The sequence below is a fragment of the Protomyctophum parallelum genome, assembly GCF_964188405.1.
Source record: "Protomyctophum parallelum genome assembly, chromosome: 21".
NCBI lineage: Eukaryota > Metazoa > Chordata > Actinopteri > Myctophiformes > Myctophidae > Protomyctophum > Protomyctophum parallelum.
The window spans coordinates 4,161,496-4,179,613 of NC_139713.1; the positions used below are offsets into that span (position 1 = coordinate 4,161,496).

Sequence of the window (18,118 nt, forward strand, 5' to 3'; positions counted from 1 at the left end):
CATATGTACTATGGCGTGCTATGACTATATACAATGCAATTATAGTGCCGTCTACATAACATGCTATAAGTCTGTATCAGATGCTATCTAAGTCTACAGAAATGCTATCTAAGGGGGTATAGGGTAAGTGCTATGGGCCATGATGGAGTCTAAAAAGGTGGGTTTTCAGACTACGGCGGAAGATTGGGAGTGATGCTGCAGTTCTGACTGCAATGGGGAGTGCATTCCACAGTTTGTGGAGTTTAGTCACCTGGAATGTGTTCTTGTTAGCCTAGTTTTAGTCGACTAAATGTTATGAGATTTTAGTTGACCAAAACTAGTAAACTACAGTTGATTTTAGTCAAACAAAATGTGTTTAGGCGGGCCTTGATGCCGACATGCCGTCGTAATGACAGTTTTTTCCACTTGCTGAAAATAGCCGATCTACAAGCCCACAACGTGTCACTCACAACGTGCTGTGAGCTTGTAGATCTGCTATTTTCAGCATGCAACCAAGTATTAATTGACTTATACTGTATCTCTTTGTCCACTAGTCCCTTCCTAACATTTTAGTCTAGTTTTTATTTGTTGACGAGATCATCAGTATATTTAGTCTTAGTTTTAGTCATCATTGTTTAGTTTTTTATTTAGTTTCCATTTAGTTTTCGTCAGTGGAAAAAGGTAGTCGGCGAACATTTTTCGTCTTTTATGCAGGAACGCCTACCGAGTGGCAAAACCCCCCCCCCGACTTTCTGACCTTGACAGACATCCCATAATATACAAACAGAAATGTCCTATCTGATTGCATTAAATGACGTTAACCCATTTTGGTGGCGGGAACCCCTTTTGGTGTTGGCATTAAGCTATGCTTTAGCTATTGAAAAATAGCAGATCTACAAGCTCATAGCGCGCCACCGAGTGGCGCGCTACGAGCTTGTAGGTCTGCTATTTTTTGAAAAATCGGAGAACGACTGACTATAGAAACATGGCTTTTTCAGAAAACTGTCATTTTCAAACAGACATTTTTAGAATCTGATCTCAGGTCAGAATGACGTTAAACTCACTTTTTGCCAATCGATTTTACCCCTCACTTTATGCAAGCACATGCCCCTCTATATAAGTAGAAAAGAAGTCATGAATTCCTTTATGTAATCTATGTCGTGTACTTTTCTCTGCATATGAAAAGAGAAGGGAACCCGCACACTGATATGCTCTAAAAGATACATTTATTGACGACGTTTCGAGCCAAGGCTCTTCATCTGGTCAAACTCAAGATGTCAGTGATCCACCCACTTAATCAGACCAGTGTGTGTCCAGTGGAAACCTCGTATGAATCTGATCTCAGGTCAGAATGGGTTAAATAGACACCCACAGGGTCACGTTACTAGTCAGTGGGTGGAACCAACACAACATGGTCATTGGATCAATTAATGAAATATCATTAAATACAGTGTTACACATTTTAACAGTGGAGTAAGCAAACGGACGTCATGATTATTATAGAATCTAAAGACAGTGATTCACATAATCAGGTATTACTTAGGCAACAATTCAAATGTATACAGCATACAATAAATAAATGATATAAAGGCTGATGGAGAAGTCCTGGTTCATTCCCTTTTGGGGACATTGTATTTAAAGTGTAAATCCAAAAGGATTCACGTTGTAACAATAATCTATTTAGATCCCCTCCTGGCCTTGGGCATTTTACATGTTCAATCCCCTGATTGGTACTTTTCTCTGCGTCTGCGTTCCAGAGCAAAGAGCCAGATGTGTTCCTTTATGTAATCTTCCATGTGGGTACTTTTCCAGAGCAAAGAGCCAGATGTGTTCCTTTATGTAATCTTCCATGTGGGTACTTTTCCAGAGCAAAGAGCCAGATGTGTTCCTTTATGTAATCTTCCATGTGGGTACTTTTCCAGAGCAAAGAGCCAGATGTGTTCCTTGGCAACTAAAAAATACGGGGAAGCAGCTTTTTGCTTCTAGGGGCCGTCGGCATGGAACAAGCTCCCACTGTACCTTCGTCAGGCAGCCTCTGTAGACATTTTTAAAGCTCAGCTCAAGACCCACTTCTACAACATTGCCTTTAATTGATCTTGTATTTTATTTTTCATGTCCTCACTGTATTGCATTACTGCTTGTTTTTTAATGTCGTTGCCTTGCTTTTCTTTTATTCTCCATTGTTCTGTAAAGCACTTTGAGCTGCATTTCATGTCATGAAAGGTGCTATACAAATAAAGTTTTATTATTATTATTATTATTTATGTAATCTTCCATGTCCGTACTTTTCCAGAGCAAAGAGCGAGATGTGTTCCTGGTTAAAGAACACCCGGACCCCGGCAGCAAAGACCCGGAGGAGGACTATCCAAAGTTCGGCCTGTTGGATCAGGTAATACTTTATATTTGTTTAATTTTTGTAAAAGGCGCCCCTGGCCAGCCGGGGCGCCTGATGGAGGGGAAAGGAACTGGTTGGAATAACGTGTTCCTTCCACGCGCTACGACGTCCAACCAGGGAAACTCCCCCCTGTCAGGTTGTAAAGGAGCAACTTGGACACTCAGGCATGAAGGAAGCATGAGCTCAAGTCCGTTGCTCTCCCCTTGTCCCCCATATATGGGGACTAGGTTGGTGGAGGGTGTGCAGAGCCCAGGATCACATTAGGTGATTGACACAGGGGTGAAAAATGGGTTACAAAATCGTGGGATAAAAAAAATATATATAAAAAAAAGGTTACACACACCTTTTCTGTGTTGTCACTGCTGTTTGTATCCTCAACTTATATGTAACCTAAATAGAACTTTATGTAGACACAGCACTCTATAGTGTGTACAGTATATGCATAGTTTAATTATATAGATATTCCACAGTTAGGTTCTTCTTAGCTTACGTATGATTCATGATGATTATTTTATGTATTTGATGCATTTCCATGTTTGTTTTGTTCTTGCTTACTGTAAGTCGCTCTGCATTACCCCATTCTGTGCGTAGGACGCCTCAGGCCGTCATAAGGATTCGAACCGAGCTGAGCCTTAGACGTCGCTGGACGTCCTAGCGCATCCTCAATGATACGGGGCGAGATAAGAATATTCAGAATTTTTCATATTTATTTTTGGCCCCGTTCGCCTTTCGGCTGCCGTATGCTAACGCTCTGGGCTCATATTAGCTTGCCGTTGACTCCCATGTTAGCGCGGCGGAAAGAATGACTCGTATCTCCTAATCCAGGGCGCTCTCCGTGGTGATGAACGGATCGATATGCTGGCGCTTCATTTCTGCTCCTCATCCGTCTCTCTCCCGCAAAATATGAACGCTTTTTGGATTATATATCGTATAAATTAAAATGATCGCAATGTAAGCTAGCAATGTAAAGTCAACTTTGTTTAGTAGATTGTTTCCGGGTCATGGCTTTCAGAGTAAAAGCGCTGAGACAACCCCGGCCACCCAGAGCTCCTATTTTGAAGCACTTCCGGCACTGATAGTTTAAGAGCATCTGCTAAATACCTAAATTGTACATTGCAGTGACACATATCACCCTCCCCGCCCTGGCTTCCCTCCTCTGAACACCACCAGTTAGGACAACTTCACCACATTTTCAACCTGTCTTCATATAACAGGTCCTCACTAATAATCATGAAAGAATGGCGCAATTCTTTTCTACTCAGTCTGTGTCTCATAGGAGGGCTGTGGGCAGTTCAGAAACCGTCTTCCAGTGACATCATCGATGGGGAATACAAGCTAATACAAACTGCAGGCTTTCTAGTCCTGAAAAGTTGCAATGCGAAAATGGAAGCCATCGTTCTCACGATAATGAAAATCTAAACATTTTTGTAAAAAAAATCTTGCCTAATGATGTCACTGGAAGACAGTTTCTAAGCGCGACCTAATAGCAGACCTACAAGCTCGTAGCGCGCCACCGAGTGGCACGCTACGAGCTTGTAGGTCTGCTATTTTTGAAAAAAATCAAAGAACGACTGACATAGAAACATAGCTTTTTCAGAAAACTGTCAGGATGTAGAAGAACATTTTTTGAATGTGATCTCAGGTCAGAATGGTAAACTGTCAGGATGTAGAAGACATCTTTAGAATCTGATCTCAGGTCAGAATGGTAAACTGTCAGGATGTAGAAGACATTTTTAGAATCTGATCTCGGGTCAGAATGGTAAACTGTCAGGATGTAGAAGACATTTTTAGAATCTGATCTCAGGTCAGAATGGGAAACTGTCAGGATGTAGAAGACATTTTTAGAATCTGATCTCAGGTCAGAATGGGAAACTGTCAGGATGTAGAAGACATTTTTAGAATCTGATCTCAGGTCAGAACGGGTTTTAAACGATGTGGATTTGACACTGTGCGCGCATTTGTTCTCCTCCTACAGGACCTGGGGAACATCGGGCCCTCGTACGACACCCAGAAACAGACCACAGCGCCCCCTGCTGTTGGAGGACTAAATGGTGAGTCCTCGCAAACAATCGCCATTCAGCGATTTATTTTGTATTTAAAAGAATATATATCTCAAGAGGCCAATGAGGAGGTGGGTCAAAATGACACAGGCAGCGTAATGCCCCCCCCCCCCAAATTCACTACTTTAGCCCCAATGACCCCTGGGGGTCCCCGGGCCCCTGCCCCCAATGACCCCTGGGGTCCCCGGGCCCCGCCCCCAATGACCCCTGGGGTCCCTGGACCCCGCCCCTGCCCCCAATGACCCCTGGGGGTCCCCAGGCCCCTGCCCCCAATGACCCCTGGACCCCACTGGTCTATGACGTATGGCTCCATATTTATGGCGTGGTTCCAACCCCATTCATTCATGCTCAGAATGTGGTCAATCCAACTAAGCCCCTTTTTGGCTTTGACTGTAAACTGATAGTATAGAATCTATACTATCAGTTTACAGTCAAAGCCAAAAAGGGGCTTAGTTGGATTGACCACATTCTGAGCATGAATGATCTACGAGCTTGTAGATCTGATATCTTCCATAATCTATACTATAGATTATGGAAGATATCAGATCTACAAGCTCGTAGGTGTGTGAGCTTGTAGGTCTATTTTTTTAAAGTCGTGAAAATGTGGCGCAGATCTTTGAATATATATCAAAGATATTCAGAGCGAACATTTTTAACTAAAATATTTGCTTCTGGGGGGGTCCCTGGAACTACATATTTTGAGATGGGGGGGGGGGGGGGTCTGTGGCCTAATAGAGATAATTCTGGGGGTCCTTAACATGAAAAAGGTTGAGCACCACTGACATATAGAAACATGGGTTTTTCTGAAAACTGTCAGGATTTAGAAGCCTTTTTTATTTTTGTAATCAACATCAGTCCAAAATGGGTTAAATATGAAAGAATCCCAACCTCTCGGCCCATTCGCATCGAGTCCACCTAAAGGCTCATACATAGTCTGGATTTTGGGTGGTGAGGTGACCACCGAACTACAACATGACGTCACTGAGGTGACCACCGAACTACAACATGACGTCACGAGCCGCCACCGCCACCGCTCCAGCCCTTCTCTCTGTTTTTACTCACCACCGCTCAACGTTATTTCAGCTCCGGTGGTCAGCTCACCACCGAAAATCCAGACTATGAATATAGGCCTTAAGTATTAGGTGTGAATGTGACCTAAGACGATATTCCAGGTCACTGTGGGTCTAAGTGTTGTGCATTGTGTTCCAGGTGGATCAACCTTCTCAGGTGAATATATATATAAATATATACGTAGCGTTTTGATCCATGTGTGCAATGTGTGTGTGCTGCATCCTCTTTGCAACGCTCTGGATAGAAGACCATGTGACCCCTTTCCCCCCGGTTGGATCCCAATGGGAACCGGTTCAGTTCTTTTTGGTTCTTGGGTCCGATTCATACTCCTATTTTACCGCTGTTTCGGCGCTGTAGTGCCGAAATGATTTCGGCTCGTCAGAAATGTTCAGTAGCTCTACAGAGCCAAATGACGTCACATTGTAGGCTCTACAGAGCCAAATGACGTCACATTGTAGGCTCTACAGAGACAAATGACGTCACATTGTAGGCTCTACAGAGCCAAATGACGTCACATTGTAGGCTCTACAGAGCCAAATGAAGTCACATTGTAGGCTCTACAGAGCCAAATGACGTCACATTGTAGGCTCTACAGAGCCAAATGACGTCACATTGTAGGCTCTACAGAGCCAAATGAAGTCACATTGTAGGCTCTACAGAGCCAAATGACGTCACATTGTAGGCTCTACAGAGCCAAATGACGTCACATTGTAGGCTCTACAGAGCCAAATGACGTCACATTGTAGGCTCTACAGAGCCAAATGACGTCACATTGTAGGCTCTACAGAGCCAAATGACGTCACATTGTAGGCTCTACAGAGCCAAATGACGTCAAATTGTAGGCTCTACAGAGCCAAATGACGTCACATTGTATGCTCTACAGAGCCAAATGACGTCAAATTGTAGGCTCTACAGAGCCAAATGACGTCACATTGTAGGCTCTACAGAGCCAAATGACGTCACATTGTAGGCTCTACAGAGCCAAATGACGTCACATTGTAGGCTCTACAGAGCCAAATGACGTCACATTGTAGGCTCTACAGAGCCAAATTACGTCAAATTGTAGGCTCTACAGAGCCAAATGACGTCAAATTGTAGGCTCTACAGAGACAAATGACGTCACATTGTAGGCTCTACAGAGCCAAATGACGTCACATTGTAGTCTCTACAGAGCCAAATGACGTCAAATTGTAGGCTCTACAGAGCCAAATGACGTCACATTGTAGGCTCTACAGAGCCAAATGACGTCACATTGAAGGCTCTACAGAGCCAAATGACGTCAAATTGTAGGCTCTACAGAGCCAAATGACGTCACATTGTAGGCTCTACAGAGCCAAATGACGTCACATTGTAGGCTCTACAGAGCCAAATGACGTCACATTGTAGGCTCTACAGAGCCAAATGACGTCACATTGTAGGCTCTACAGAGCCAAATGACGTCACATTGTAGGCTCTACAGAGCCAAATTACGTCAAATTGTAGGCTCTACAGAGCCAAATGACGTCAAATTGTAGGCTCTACAGAGCCGAACCGACCTTCATTCGGCTCTAAAATAGGAGTATGAATCGGCCCTAAGTCCACGAGTCAGAGTTCCAACATTGGAACGTTAATTATGAATTGGGTGGAGCAAAACCATTACCTATATTAGATTAGTTATCGCCATGAAACTTCCCCAGTTGATTACTTACACGAAGACAGTGATTTATTGTATTCCAAAAAAGATTATGTGCAAATGAGGAATTATATATTAAAATATGCAAAACATAGAATATATGAAAAGGCTAATACTGTGGAAGTGTTATCATACATTAATTTACTTATATTGATCCTATAAACAATCTAATATAGGTATGGCTTTGCACACTCAATTCATAATTAACGTTCCAATGTTGGAGCTCTGGGCTCATGGACTCAGAACCACAAAGAACTGAACCGGTTCCAAGCGGTGGAAAAGGGCGTCTGTGTGCGGTGTGTGTGTGTGTGTGCGCTGCTTCCTGTAACCCTCTCTGGATAGAAGACGAAGTTGCCCCCCCCCCCCCCCCCGGGGTTAAAAAAAAATCCAATTTAGGACTGGGTGATTAATTATTATGGACAAAATCAAATATTTTAGTTTCTTGCAAAAACGCCCACCTGGCCAGCGACTGCGGCCAGCCAGACCGCTCTGCAGAAGACATTCTAGTGTCCCTGTTTTGGGCGTGTTCATTTTATGTGAACATTAAACAAATAGCAAGGTCTTGTCAAGCTTGTAGACCATCAGTGTTGTTTTTGGCAGCAAATTTCTATTTTAGTTTTAGTCTCTTGATTAGTCTTCACTTGGTTTAAGTCACATTTTAGTCACGTGGAATGTGTTAGTGTTGGTTTAGTTTTAGTCGAAATAAATGTCATGGGATTTCAGTCGACTAAATCTACAGTTGATTTAGTCGACTAAAATGTATTTTGGCGGGCTTTGAGGCCGTCGTAATGACTATTTTCACACTTGCGCTGAAAATAGCCGATCTACAAGCTCACAACGCGTTGCGTTTGCAACCAAGTGAAAAATGACTTGTACTGGATCTCTTGTCCACTAGTCCCTAACATTCTAGTCTCGTTTTTATTTGTTTTACGAAATTGTCAATACATTTAGTTTTAGTCACCATAGCTTATTTTTCATTTAGTTTTCGTCAGTTAAAACCCATTTTGGGGCGGGAACCCCTTTTGGTGTTAGCATTATGTTATGCTTTAGCTATTGAAAAATAGCAGATCTACAAGCTCATAGCGCGCCACCGAGTGGCGCGCTACGAGCTTGTAGGTCTGCTGTTTTTTTAAAACTGTCAGGATTTAGCAGACATTTTTAGAATCTGATCTCAGGTCAAAATGCGTTAAAGAACCACCATTCTTCTGTGCGTTACAATCTGGTCTCGGGTCAGAATGGGTTAAAAAAGTTAGTGGACAAAAACAACACTGGTCTCCATTGCATGAAAAAATAAAAAATCAATGGTCAACTTCATCCGGCTCCAGTTGTAACCTCCCTGTCTACGCTATGCTGCTCCGCTCTGCATTATGATTGGTTGCCCCCCCCCCCCGCCCCCCCGCCCCAAAGCTTTCTCCCCTCTTATTGGTGGATTTATGTCTGCGCCTCATCCTCTGGCTTGTTGCTGATTGGTTTTGGAAAACGTCCTCCGTCTCAAATGGCACTCTTTCACATCCAGGTGTGAGTAGGTCAGTGTTGTTTTTGGCAGCAAAGTTCTATTTTAGTTTAGTCATAGTCTTTGGACTGAAACAGTTTTAGTCACATTTTAGTCACCTGGAAATGTCTTAGTGTTAGTCTAGTTTTAGTCGACTAAATGTCATAAGATTTTAGTCGACTAAATCTACAGTTGATTTAGTCGACTAAAATGTATTTTGGCGCGCCTTGATGCCGTCGTAATGAGTGTTTTTACACTTGCTGAAAATAGCCGATCTACAAGCTCACAACGCGTCGCGTTGTGAGCTTGTAGATCGGCTTTTTTCAGCATGCAACCAAGAGTAAAATGACTTATAGTGGATCTCTTGTCCACTGGTCCCTTCCTAACATTTTAGTCTAGATTTTATTTGTCGACGAAATTGCCAGTATATTTAGTCTCAGTTTTAGTCATCGTAGCTTAGTTTTCATTTAGTTTCCATTCGTTTTTGTCAGTGGAAAAAGGTAGTCGACGGACATTTTTCGTCTTAGTTTTAGTCGACGAAAACAACACTGGAGTAGGTAGGGTGCCGTTTTGGGTTTGTTGTTGGCTTTCATCCAATACTAATTGTTGTCATCCTGCTCCTCCTCCTCCCAATCTGTACCTTTCTGTATCACATTCCTGCAGCCTTCTATTAGTGATGCACCGAATATTCGGCCGCAGAAAATATTCGGCAGAGAATGGGATATATATGTGCATTTTCGGCCTGAATAGGCAGAAAATATATCACCGGGCGAATAGTGTATGCAATTAATGCATTCAAAAAGGCTGAATAAATGTTTTATGGACCCATAATAGTGAGTATTATTTTGCCATAACCATTTATTTTGACATAAATCGGTTAGCTTTAAGGTTACGGCCATGACGGCAATGGTGGGGAAAAAAGTAATCGTATTCCCTTTCGGTGCATCGCTAGTTTCCATAGTTAGAAAATCCATTGTTTCCAGGCTTCTGGTTGGCTTGTTTTTTTTTTTGATATACAGGACAGGTATATAAATGTAATTTGAACCTTTTCGAATCGATTTCGAATCGATGCGACACCCCTACTACTCGGCCTTCTCAAACACGCGTAGAAGCCGTTGTTTCGCTAGATGATGAACATGGCAGATCTACAAAGCAACGTGACCTCGCAGATCGGCTACGTTATGTTTTTAGAATGCACAAGCGTTCTCGGTAATCGGGGCGATATTTACTTGTTTCTGACCGGGGAAGCTTTCAAAAGGGTTTCACTGGTAGAAGAAGAACAAATAAAATGGGTGAATAAAATGGCACCATTTAATTATTCAAGCAGGGCAACCTTTAGGTGGAAGATGGAGGGCATTTCTGAGCAATGGCCACAAAGAAGAGGCGTTCTCAATGGCCTCCTATTCCAACACAGAGAATGATATTGAGGCCGACTTTTGGAAAAACACTTTTTTTTATATTACTCTTCCAGATTCTGTCCAAAAATCCCGCAAATCGTTACACACCATCTCTATAGTCATGTGTCCAAGACAGATGTGTCCGATATTTCATATTCCGTCCTAATTGGCTAACATTGGCTTTCAAAGTTTGCAGGATTGGCCCGTTTTGAACAAAAAGCCTCAAATCATCCGATTGCCATCCAAGGCGTAAGAACAAATGGCACCATTTTCACATTGGCCTATTATAGCGCCACCAGGAGGCCACAACCTGCCCTGCCCTGGTGGAGACCTGTGCCCCGAGGTTATAGCGCCACCAGGAGGCCACAGCCTGCCCTGCCCTGGTGGAGACCTGTGCCCCGAGGTTATAGCGCCCCCAGGAGGCCACAGCCTGCCCTGCCCTGGTGGAGACCTGTGCCCCGAGGTTATAGCGCCACCAGGAGGCCACAACCTGACCTGCCCTGGTGGAGACCTGTGCCCCGAGGTTATAGCGCCACCAGGAGGCCACAGCCTGCCCTGCCCTGGTGGAGACCTGTGCCCCGAGGTTATAGCGCCACCAGGAGGCCACAGCCTGCACTGCCCTGGTGGAGACCCGTGCCCCGAGGTTATAGCGCCACCAGGAGGCCACAGCCTGCACTGCCCTGGTGGAGACCCGTGCCCCGAGGTTATAGCGCCACCAGGAGGCCACAGCCTGCCCTGGTGGAGACCTGTGCCCCGAGGTTATAGCGCCACCAGGAGGCCACAGCCTGCCCTGGTGGAGACCTGTGCCCCGAGGTGGCACTTTATCTAGTCGCTCTTGATGTGATGCACATGATGCAACATAGACCAATCCCTGCCTGTCTTTGCGTCTGCTGTCAACCTACGACACACCGCAATCAATTTGGTGCCGTCACTGTGTGTGCATGTGTGTTTGCGCACGCACACACAATCGCGCATGATTGTGTCCTCTAGTACGTACGCGGCTTGTTGTTTTTTTTCGTGCGGTAGCATAACTGTTACGAAACCCTTATATTAGCACAGTCTAGAGGCTAGAGTAACACAACTTTAATTAAAATGGGATACCGAGCATTAAAAGGTGCAAATAAATGGAGACGACACAGGTTTAGAGGCAAAAAGTACCTTATGCGCAATAACGTAACGTAACGAGGTTCTGTGTGGTTCTGATTGGTTAAGGCGCCCTGGCGGGGGCGGGGCCATAGCGTGACGTAACGAGGTTCTGTGTGGTTCTGATTGGTTAAGGCGCCCTGGCGGGGGCGGGGCCATAGCATAACGTAACGCGGTTCTGTGTGGTTCTGATTGGTTAAGGCGCCCTGGCGGGGGCGGGGCCATAGCGTAACATAACGCGGTTCTGTGTGGTTCTGATTGGTTAAGGCGCCCTGGCGGGGGCGGGGCCAGGGAAGGGGCGAGGAGCCAAGCGGAAGCAGCAGCAGCAACAGGAAGGAGCCACGGCGGGAGGCGGAGCCAAGAGGACACGCAGGTCAGTGTTGTTGTTTTCCTCGACTAAAACTTTTAAAACCCGTTCTGACCTGAGATCAGATTCTATAAAATGTTCTTCTACATCCTGACAGTTTTCTGATAAAGCTATGTTTCTATGTCAGTCGTTCTTTGATTTTTCAAAAAATAGCAGACCTACAAGCTCGTAAAGTGGCGCGCTATGAGCTTGTAGATCTGCTATTTTTCAATAGCTAAACATACCATAATGCTAACACCAAAATGGGTTCCCGCCCCAAAATGGGTTAAGACGAAAAATGTTCGTCGACTACCTTTTTTCACTGAGGTAGAAAACGGAATGAAAACTAAGCTATGATGACTAAAACTAAGACGAAATGTATTGACAATTTCGTCAACAAATAAAAAACTAGACTAAAATGTTAGGAAGGGGACTATATATTCATACTAGTGGACGAGAGTATAAGACAAGTCATTTTATTTTCAGCAAGTGTGAAAACGACGGCATCAAGGCCCGCCAACAGACATTTTAACTGTAGATTTAGTCAACTAAAACAGACATTTAGTTGGCTAAAATTAGACACTAAGACATTCCAGGTGACTAAAACTAAATTTAAACTATTCAAAAGAACACTGGTGGGCAACTGACGATGGAGAGGGCCACTATAGTTCCACACTCACTCCAGAGGGCCACTATAGTTCCACACTCACTCCAGAGGACCACTATAGTTCCACACTCACTCCAGAGGGCCACTATAGTTCCACACTCACTCCAGAGGGCCACTATAGTTCCACACTCACTCCAGAGGACCACTATAGTTCCACACTCACACCAGAGGGCCACTATAGTTCCACACTCACTCCAGAGGGCCACTATAGTTCCACACTCACTCCAGAGGGCCACTATAGTTCCACACTCACTCCAGAGGGCCACTATAGTTCCACACTCACTCCAGAGGGCCACTATAGTTCCACACTCACTCCAGAGGGCCACTATAGTTCCACACTCACTCCAGAGGACCACTATATTTCCACACTCACTCCAGAGGGCCACTATAGGCCATATTGGAAAGCCACTCGTGTAAATCACAGAAGTTTTAACAAATGTGACCAGATTTGACTGAGAGCCTGCCATTGCGCAAATTCCAGCTTTTCACCAGAGGAGAAAAACCTTTTTTTTCTTTCTCTTCACATACTAGAGCATGTATGACTCTGGGCGGCGGTGGCTCAGGGGTAGAGTGCCTGGATGGTAACCGTAAGGTTGCCAGTTCGAACCCGGGCTCCCCCAGAGTTACTGTCGAAGTGTCCTTGAGCAAGACACTGAACCCCTAATTGCTCCCGATGTGCTAGTTGGTGCCTTGCATGGTTTCCGCTGCCATCGGTGTATGAATGTGTGTGTGAATGGGTGAATGTAATGCACAATCTCTGTAAAGCGCCTTGGATAAAGGCGCTATATAAATGCACCATTTACCATTTATGAAATAAGAGCTGAAATCGTCATGTAAATATGAAATAAATGCTTAAACATGTAGCTAGGTGTAATGTTAGAGAGACCACAGAAGACATGTAAATATGAAATAAATGCTTAAACATGTAGCTATGGTGTAATGTTACAGACCACAGAAGACATGTAAATATGAAATAAATGCTTAAACATGTAGCTAGGTGTAAAGTTAGAGGCCACAGAAGACATGCAAATATGAAATAAATGCCCCAACATGTAGCTAGGTGTGATGTTAGTCCACAGAAGACATGTAAATATGAAATAAATTCTTAAACATGTAGCTAGGTGTAATGTTAGAGAGACCACAGAAGACATGTAAATATGAAATAAATGCCCCAACATGTAGCTAGGTGTAAAGTTGGAGGCCACAGAAGACATGTAAATATGAAATAAATGCTTAAACATGTAGCTATGGTGTAATGTTACAGACCACAGAAGACATGTAAATATGAAATAAATGCTTAAACATGTAGCTATAGGTGTAATGTTAGAGACCACAGGAGACATGTAAATATGAAATAAATGCTTAAACATGTAGCTAGGTGTAATGTTAGAGACCACAGAAGACATGTAAATATGAAATAAATGCTTAAACATGTAGCTATAGGTGTAATGTTAGAGACCACAGAAGACATGTAAATATGAAATAAATGCTTAAACATGTAGCTAGGTGTAAAGTTAGAGGCCACAGAAGACATGTAAATATGAAATAAATGCTTAAACATGTAGCTATAGGTGTAATGTTAGAGACCACAGGAGACATGTAAATATGAAATAAATGCTTAAACATGTAGCTAGGTGTAATGTTAGAGACCACAGAAGACATGTAAATATGAAATAAATGCTTAAACATGTAGCTATAGGTGTAATGTTAGAGACCACAGAAGACATGTAAATATGAAATAAATGCTTAAACATGTAGCTATAGGTGTAATGTTAGAGACCACAGAAGACATGTAAATATGAAATAAATGCTTAAACATGTAGCTAGGTGTGATGTTAGAGACCACAGAAGACATGTAAATATGAAATAAATGCTTAAACATGTAGCTAGGTGTGATGTTAGAGACCACAGAAGACATGTAAATATGAAATAAATGCTTAAACATGTAGCTATAGGTGTAATGTTAAGAGTCCACAGAAGTGAACCTTTCAAGCCCGTTTTCTCAACTCATTACTCTATAAGCCATATCTCCAAAACTGGTGGGTCAAATTGAACAACCAATATGTCAATTTGAAGCTATGATTCCCTGCTTTCATATGACATGAGGAAGAGTTACAAGACACAGACTTATCATTTAGATAATTGTACTTTATTGATAGTATATATATATAATATGCCATATGTATGTATTATATGAAATATATAAAAAAAAAAATATTGATCATAATATGATATATAGAATAGAATACATTATAGAGCATATACAATGACTTACACTATTACATTATTTAATGTACTTGGTTTCTCTGTACCATGTTGGTAGTTATGTGATGACGTCAAGCGATGAAGCTGAAATTAAGCTATAAAGGGGTAGGGTTATATACGTTTTTTACTTCAACCTACTCCTTTCTGAACATACAAAAGTTAAAAAAAATAAGAGAGAAAATAATTATATTTGCGGCCAGTGAGGCTTGTTTTTCTTTTCTTTTTTTTTTAATACTTTGGGAATATAATTTTTGTTTTCTATATTGCACTTATTTTAACCCATTCTGAACGGGAACCCATTTTGGTGTCGTGCTTTAGCTATTGAAAAATAGCAGATCTACAAGCTCATAGCGCGCCACCGAGTGGCGCGCTAAGAGCTTGTAGGTCTGCTATTTTTGAAAAATCAAAGAACGACTGACATTTTTAGAATCTGATCTCAGGTCAGAATGGGCTAATTCTTTGACTTATGTTCAGAATAAAGTTTTTCATTCATTTTCATTCATTCAAACACTGCCTTGCGTTCTGTCATCTCTCTCTCTCTGCAGTGACCCTCTGTTCTCGGCCCAGCGCCTGCCTCCTCACGGCTACCCGCTGGAGCACCCCTTCAACAAGGACGGCTACCGCTACATCCTGGCGGAGCCAGACCCCCACGCCCCCGACCCTGAGAAGCTGGAGCTGGACTGCTGGGCCGGGAAGCCCATCCCGGGGGATCTGTACCGGGCCTGCCTCTACGAGAGGGTTCTGCTGGCCTTACACGACAGAGGTATCACACCCAATGTTCCCCCTAACGATCTGTACCGGGCCTGCCTCTACGAGAGGGTTCTGCTGGCCTTACACGACAGAGGTATCGCACAACACCTTCCCCTTCTGGCTCCAAAACTGTGGAATGCACTTCCCATTGCAGTCAGAACTGCAGCATCACTCCCAATCTTTTTCCGTCTGAAAACCCACCTTTTCAGACTCCATCATGGCCCATAGCACTTACCCTACCCCCTTAGATAGCATTTCTGTAGACTTAGATAGCATCTGATACAGACTTATAGCATGTTATGTAGACGGCACTATAATTGCATTGTATATAGTCATAGCACGCCATAGTACATATGTATAGCATAGTAGTATATATATATATATATATATATATATATATATATATATATATAGTTTATATGTATAGTCTCATAATATAGATATTCCACTGTTACTTTCTTAGCTTACGCATGTTTCATGATAAATGCTTTTTTTGTGATGTATTCCCATGCTTTTTGTTCTTGCTTAATGTAAGTCGCTCTGGATTAAGTGCCTAAATGAAGTGCCTAAATTGTAAATTCTAACACGTATACAATGAATTACTCACCTAATGCTGCCTGCAGGTTCCAGCGTGTGTGTAACCTACATTGTCTTAAGTGACAGTTTTCATATTGTAAACATGGTCGCTAACATGGTTTTAGCGACTTTAGCACTTTGACAGCTCATCCATCGGTAGCTGGTTTACGAGTGAAATGGACTTCCTGTGCAAGAAACTGCCTCGTCAAATGATTAGTAATGATGTAATGATTAGTCAACACTAGTTTAATTTTGTTCAACACTAGTTTTATTTCTAAGTCTACTTACAGGACGTTAACATCTCATTTGAGTTCCTCTCGCCATTCTCTAAATCCCTGTCTCTCAGCTGGTGCGCAAATGCGCCTCCATATGCCTTTGATCTACCAAACGTTTTGACAACACACCCGTGTATATAAATATAATGTACTTTACGTTGTTTTCCAGCGCCGCAGTTGAAGATCTCGGACGACCGCCTGACGGTGACGGGGGAGAAGGGCTACTCCATGGTCAGAGCGTCGCACGGCGTCCGCAAGGGATCCTGGTTCTTTGAGGTGTCTGTGGACGAGATGCCCCCTGATACCGCCGCCCGGCTGGGCTGGTCCCAACCGCTAGGTACACACACACACACACACACACACACTGTGGACGAGATGCCCCCTGATACCGCCGCCCGGCTGGGCTGGTCCCAACCGCTAGGTACACACACACACACACACACACTGTGGACGAGATGCCCCCTGATACCGCCGCCCGGCTGGGGTGGTCCCAACCGCTAGGTACACACACACACACACACACACACTGTGGACGAGATGCCCCCTGATACCGCCGCCTGGCTGGGGTGGTCCCAACCGCTAGGTACACACACACACACACACACACACTGTGGACGAGATGCCCCCTGATACCGCCGCCCGGCTGGGGTGGTCCCAACCGCTAGGTACACACACACACACATACACTGTGGACGAGATGCCCCCTGATACCGCCGCCCGGCTGGGCTGGTCCCAACCGCTAGGTACACACACACACACACACACACACACTGTGGACGAGATGCCCCCTGATACCGCTGCCCGGCTGGGCTGGTCCCAACCGCTAGGTACACACACACACACACACACTGTGGACGAGATGCCCCCTGATACCGCCGCCCGGCTGGGCTGGTCCCAACCGCTAGGTACACACACACACACACACACACACTGTGGACGAGATGCCCCCTGATACCGCCGCCCGGCTGGGGTGGTCCCAACCGCTAGGTACACACACACACACACACACACACTGTGGACGAGATGCCCCCTGATACCGCCGCCCGGCTGGGGTGGTCCCAACCGCTAGGTACACACACACACACATACACTGTGGACGAGATGCCCCCTGATACCGCCGCCCGGCTGGGCTGGTCCCAACCGCTAGGTGCACACACACACACACACACACACACACACACACACACACACACACACACACTGTGGACGAGATGCCCCCTGATACCACCGCCCGGCTGGGCTGGTCCCAACCGCTAGGTACACACACACACACACACACACACACACACACACACACACTGTGGACGAGATGCCCCCTGATACCGCCGCCCGGCTGGGCTGGTCCCAACCGCTAGGTACACACACACACACACACACACACTGTGGACGAGATGCCCCCTGATACCACCGCCCGGCTGGGCTGGTCCCAACCGCTAGGTACGCGCGCGCGCACACACACTGTCTGTCTCTTCTCCTGACAGGTAACCTGCAGGCTCCTCTGGGCTACGACAAGTTCAGCTACTAACCCTGTCTGTCTGTCTGTCTGTCTCTTCTCCTGACAGGTAACCTGCAGGCTCCTCTGGGCTACGACAAGTTCAGCTACTAACCCTGTCTGTCTATCTCCTTCTTCTCCTGACAGGTAACCTGCAGGCTCCTCTGGGCTACGACAAGTTCAGCTACTCGTGGCGCAGCAAGAAGGGCACCAAGTTCCACCAGTCCATGGGGAAGCACTACTCCTCGGCCTACGGCCAGGGAGACACGCTGGGCTTCTTCATCGAGATGCCCGACGGAACAGAGACCGCCAAGGCTCTGCCGGACACTTACAAAGACAAGGTACAACCCTATAGGACACTTACAAAGACAAGGTACAACCTCTAGGACACTTACAAAGACAAGGTACAACCCTAGGACACTTACAAAGACAAGGTACAACCTCTAGGACACTTACAAAGACAAGGTACAACCTCTAGGACACTTACAAAGACACGGTACAACCCTAGGACACTTACAAAGACAAGGTACAACCCTAG

At 44.7% G+C, this 18,118-nt stretch overlaps 1 protein-coding gene across 1 annotated transcript in view; it reads left to right on the plus strand.

The window, feature by feature from the left end:
* The window catches only part of ash2l (ash2 like, histone lysine methyltransferase complex subunit), a 51,421-nt gene that overhangs the window by 17,379 nt on the left and 15,924 nt on the right, over positions 1-18,118 (plus strand). The window contains exons 7-13 of the mRNA XM_083793167.1: positions 2,273-2,368; positions 4,350-4,425; positions 5,644-5,661; positions 11,477-11,582; positions 15,033-15,250; positions 16,258-16,425; positions 17,728-17,921. Of these exons, the coding sequence (XP_083649293.1) occupies positions 2,273-2,368; positions 4,350-4,425; positions 5,644-5,661; positions 11,477-11,582; positions 15,033-15,250; positions 16,258-16,425; positions 17,728-17,921 (876 nt within the window). The remainder of the gene's footprint in view (positions 1-2,272; positions 2,369-4,349; positions 4,426-5,643; positions 5,662-11,476; positions 11,583-15,032; positions 15,251-16,257; positions 16,426-17,727; positions 17,922-18,118) is intronic.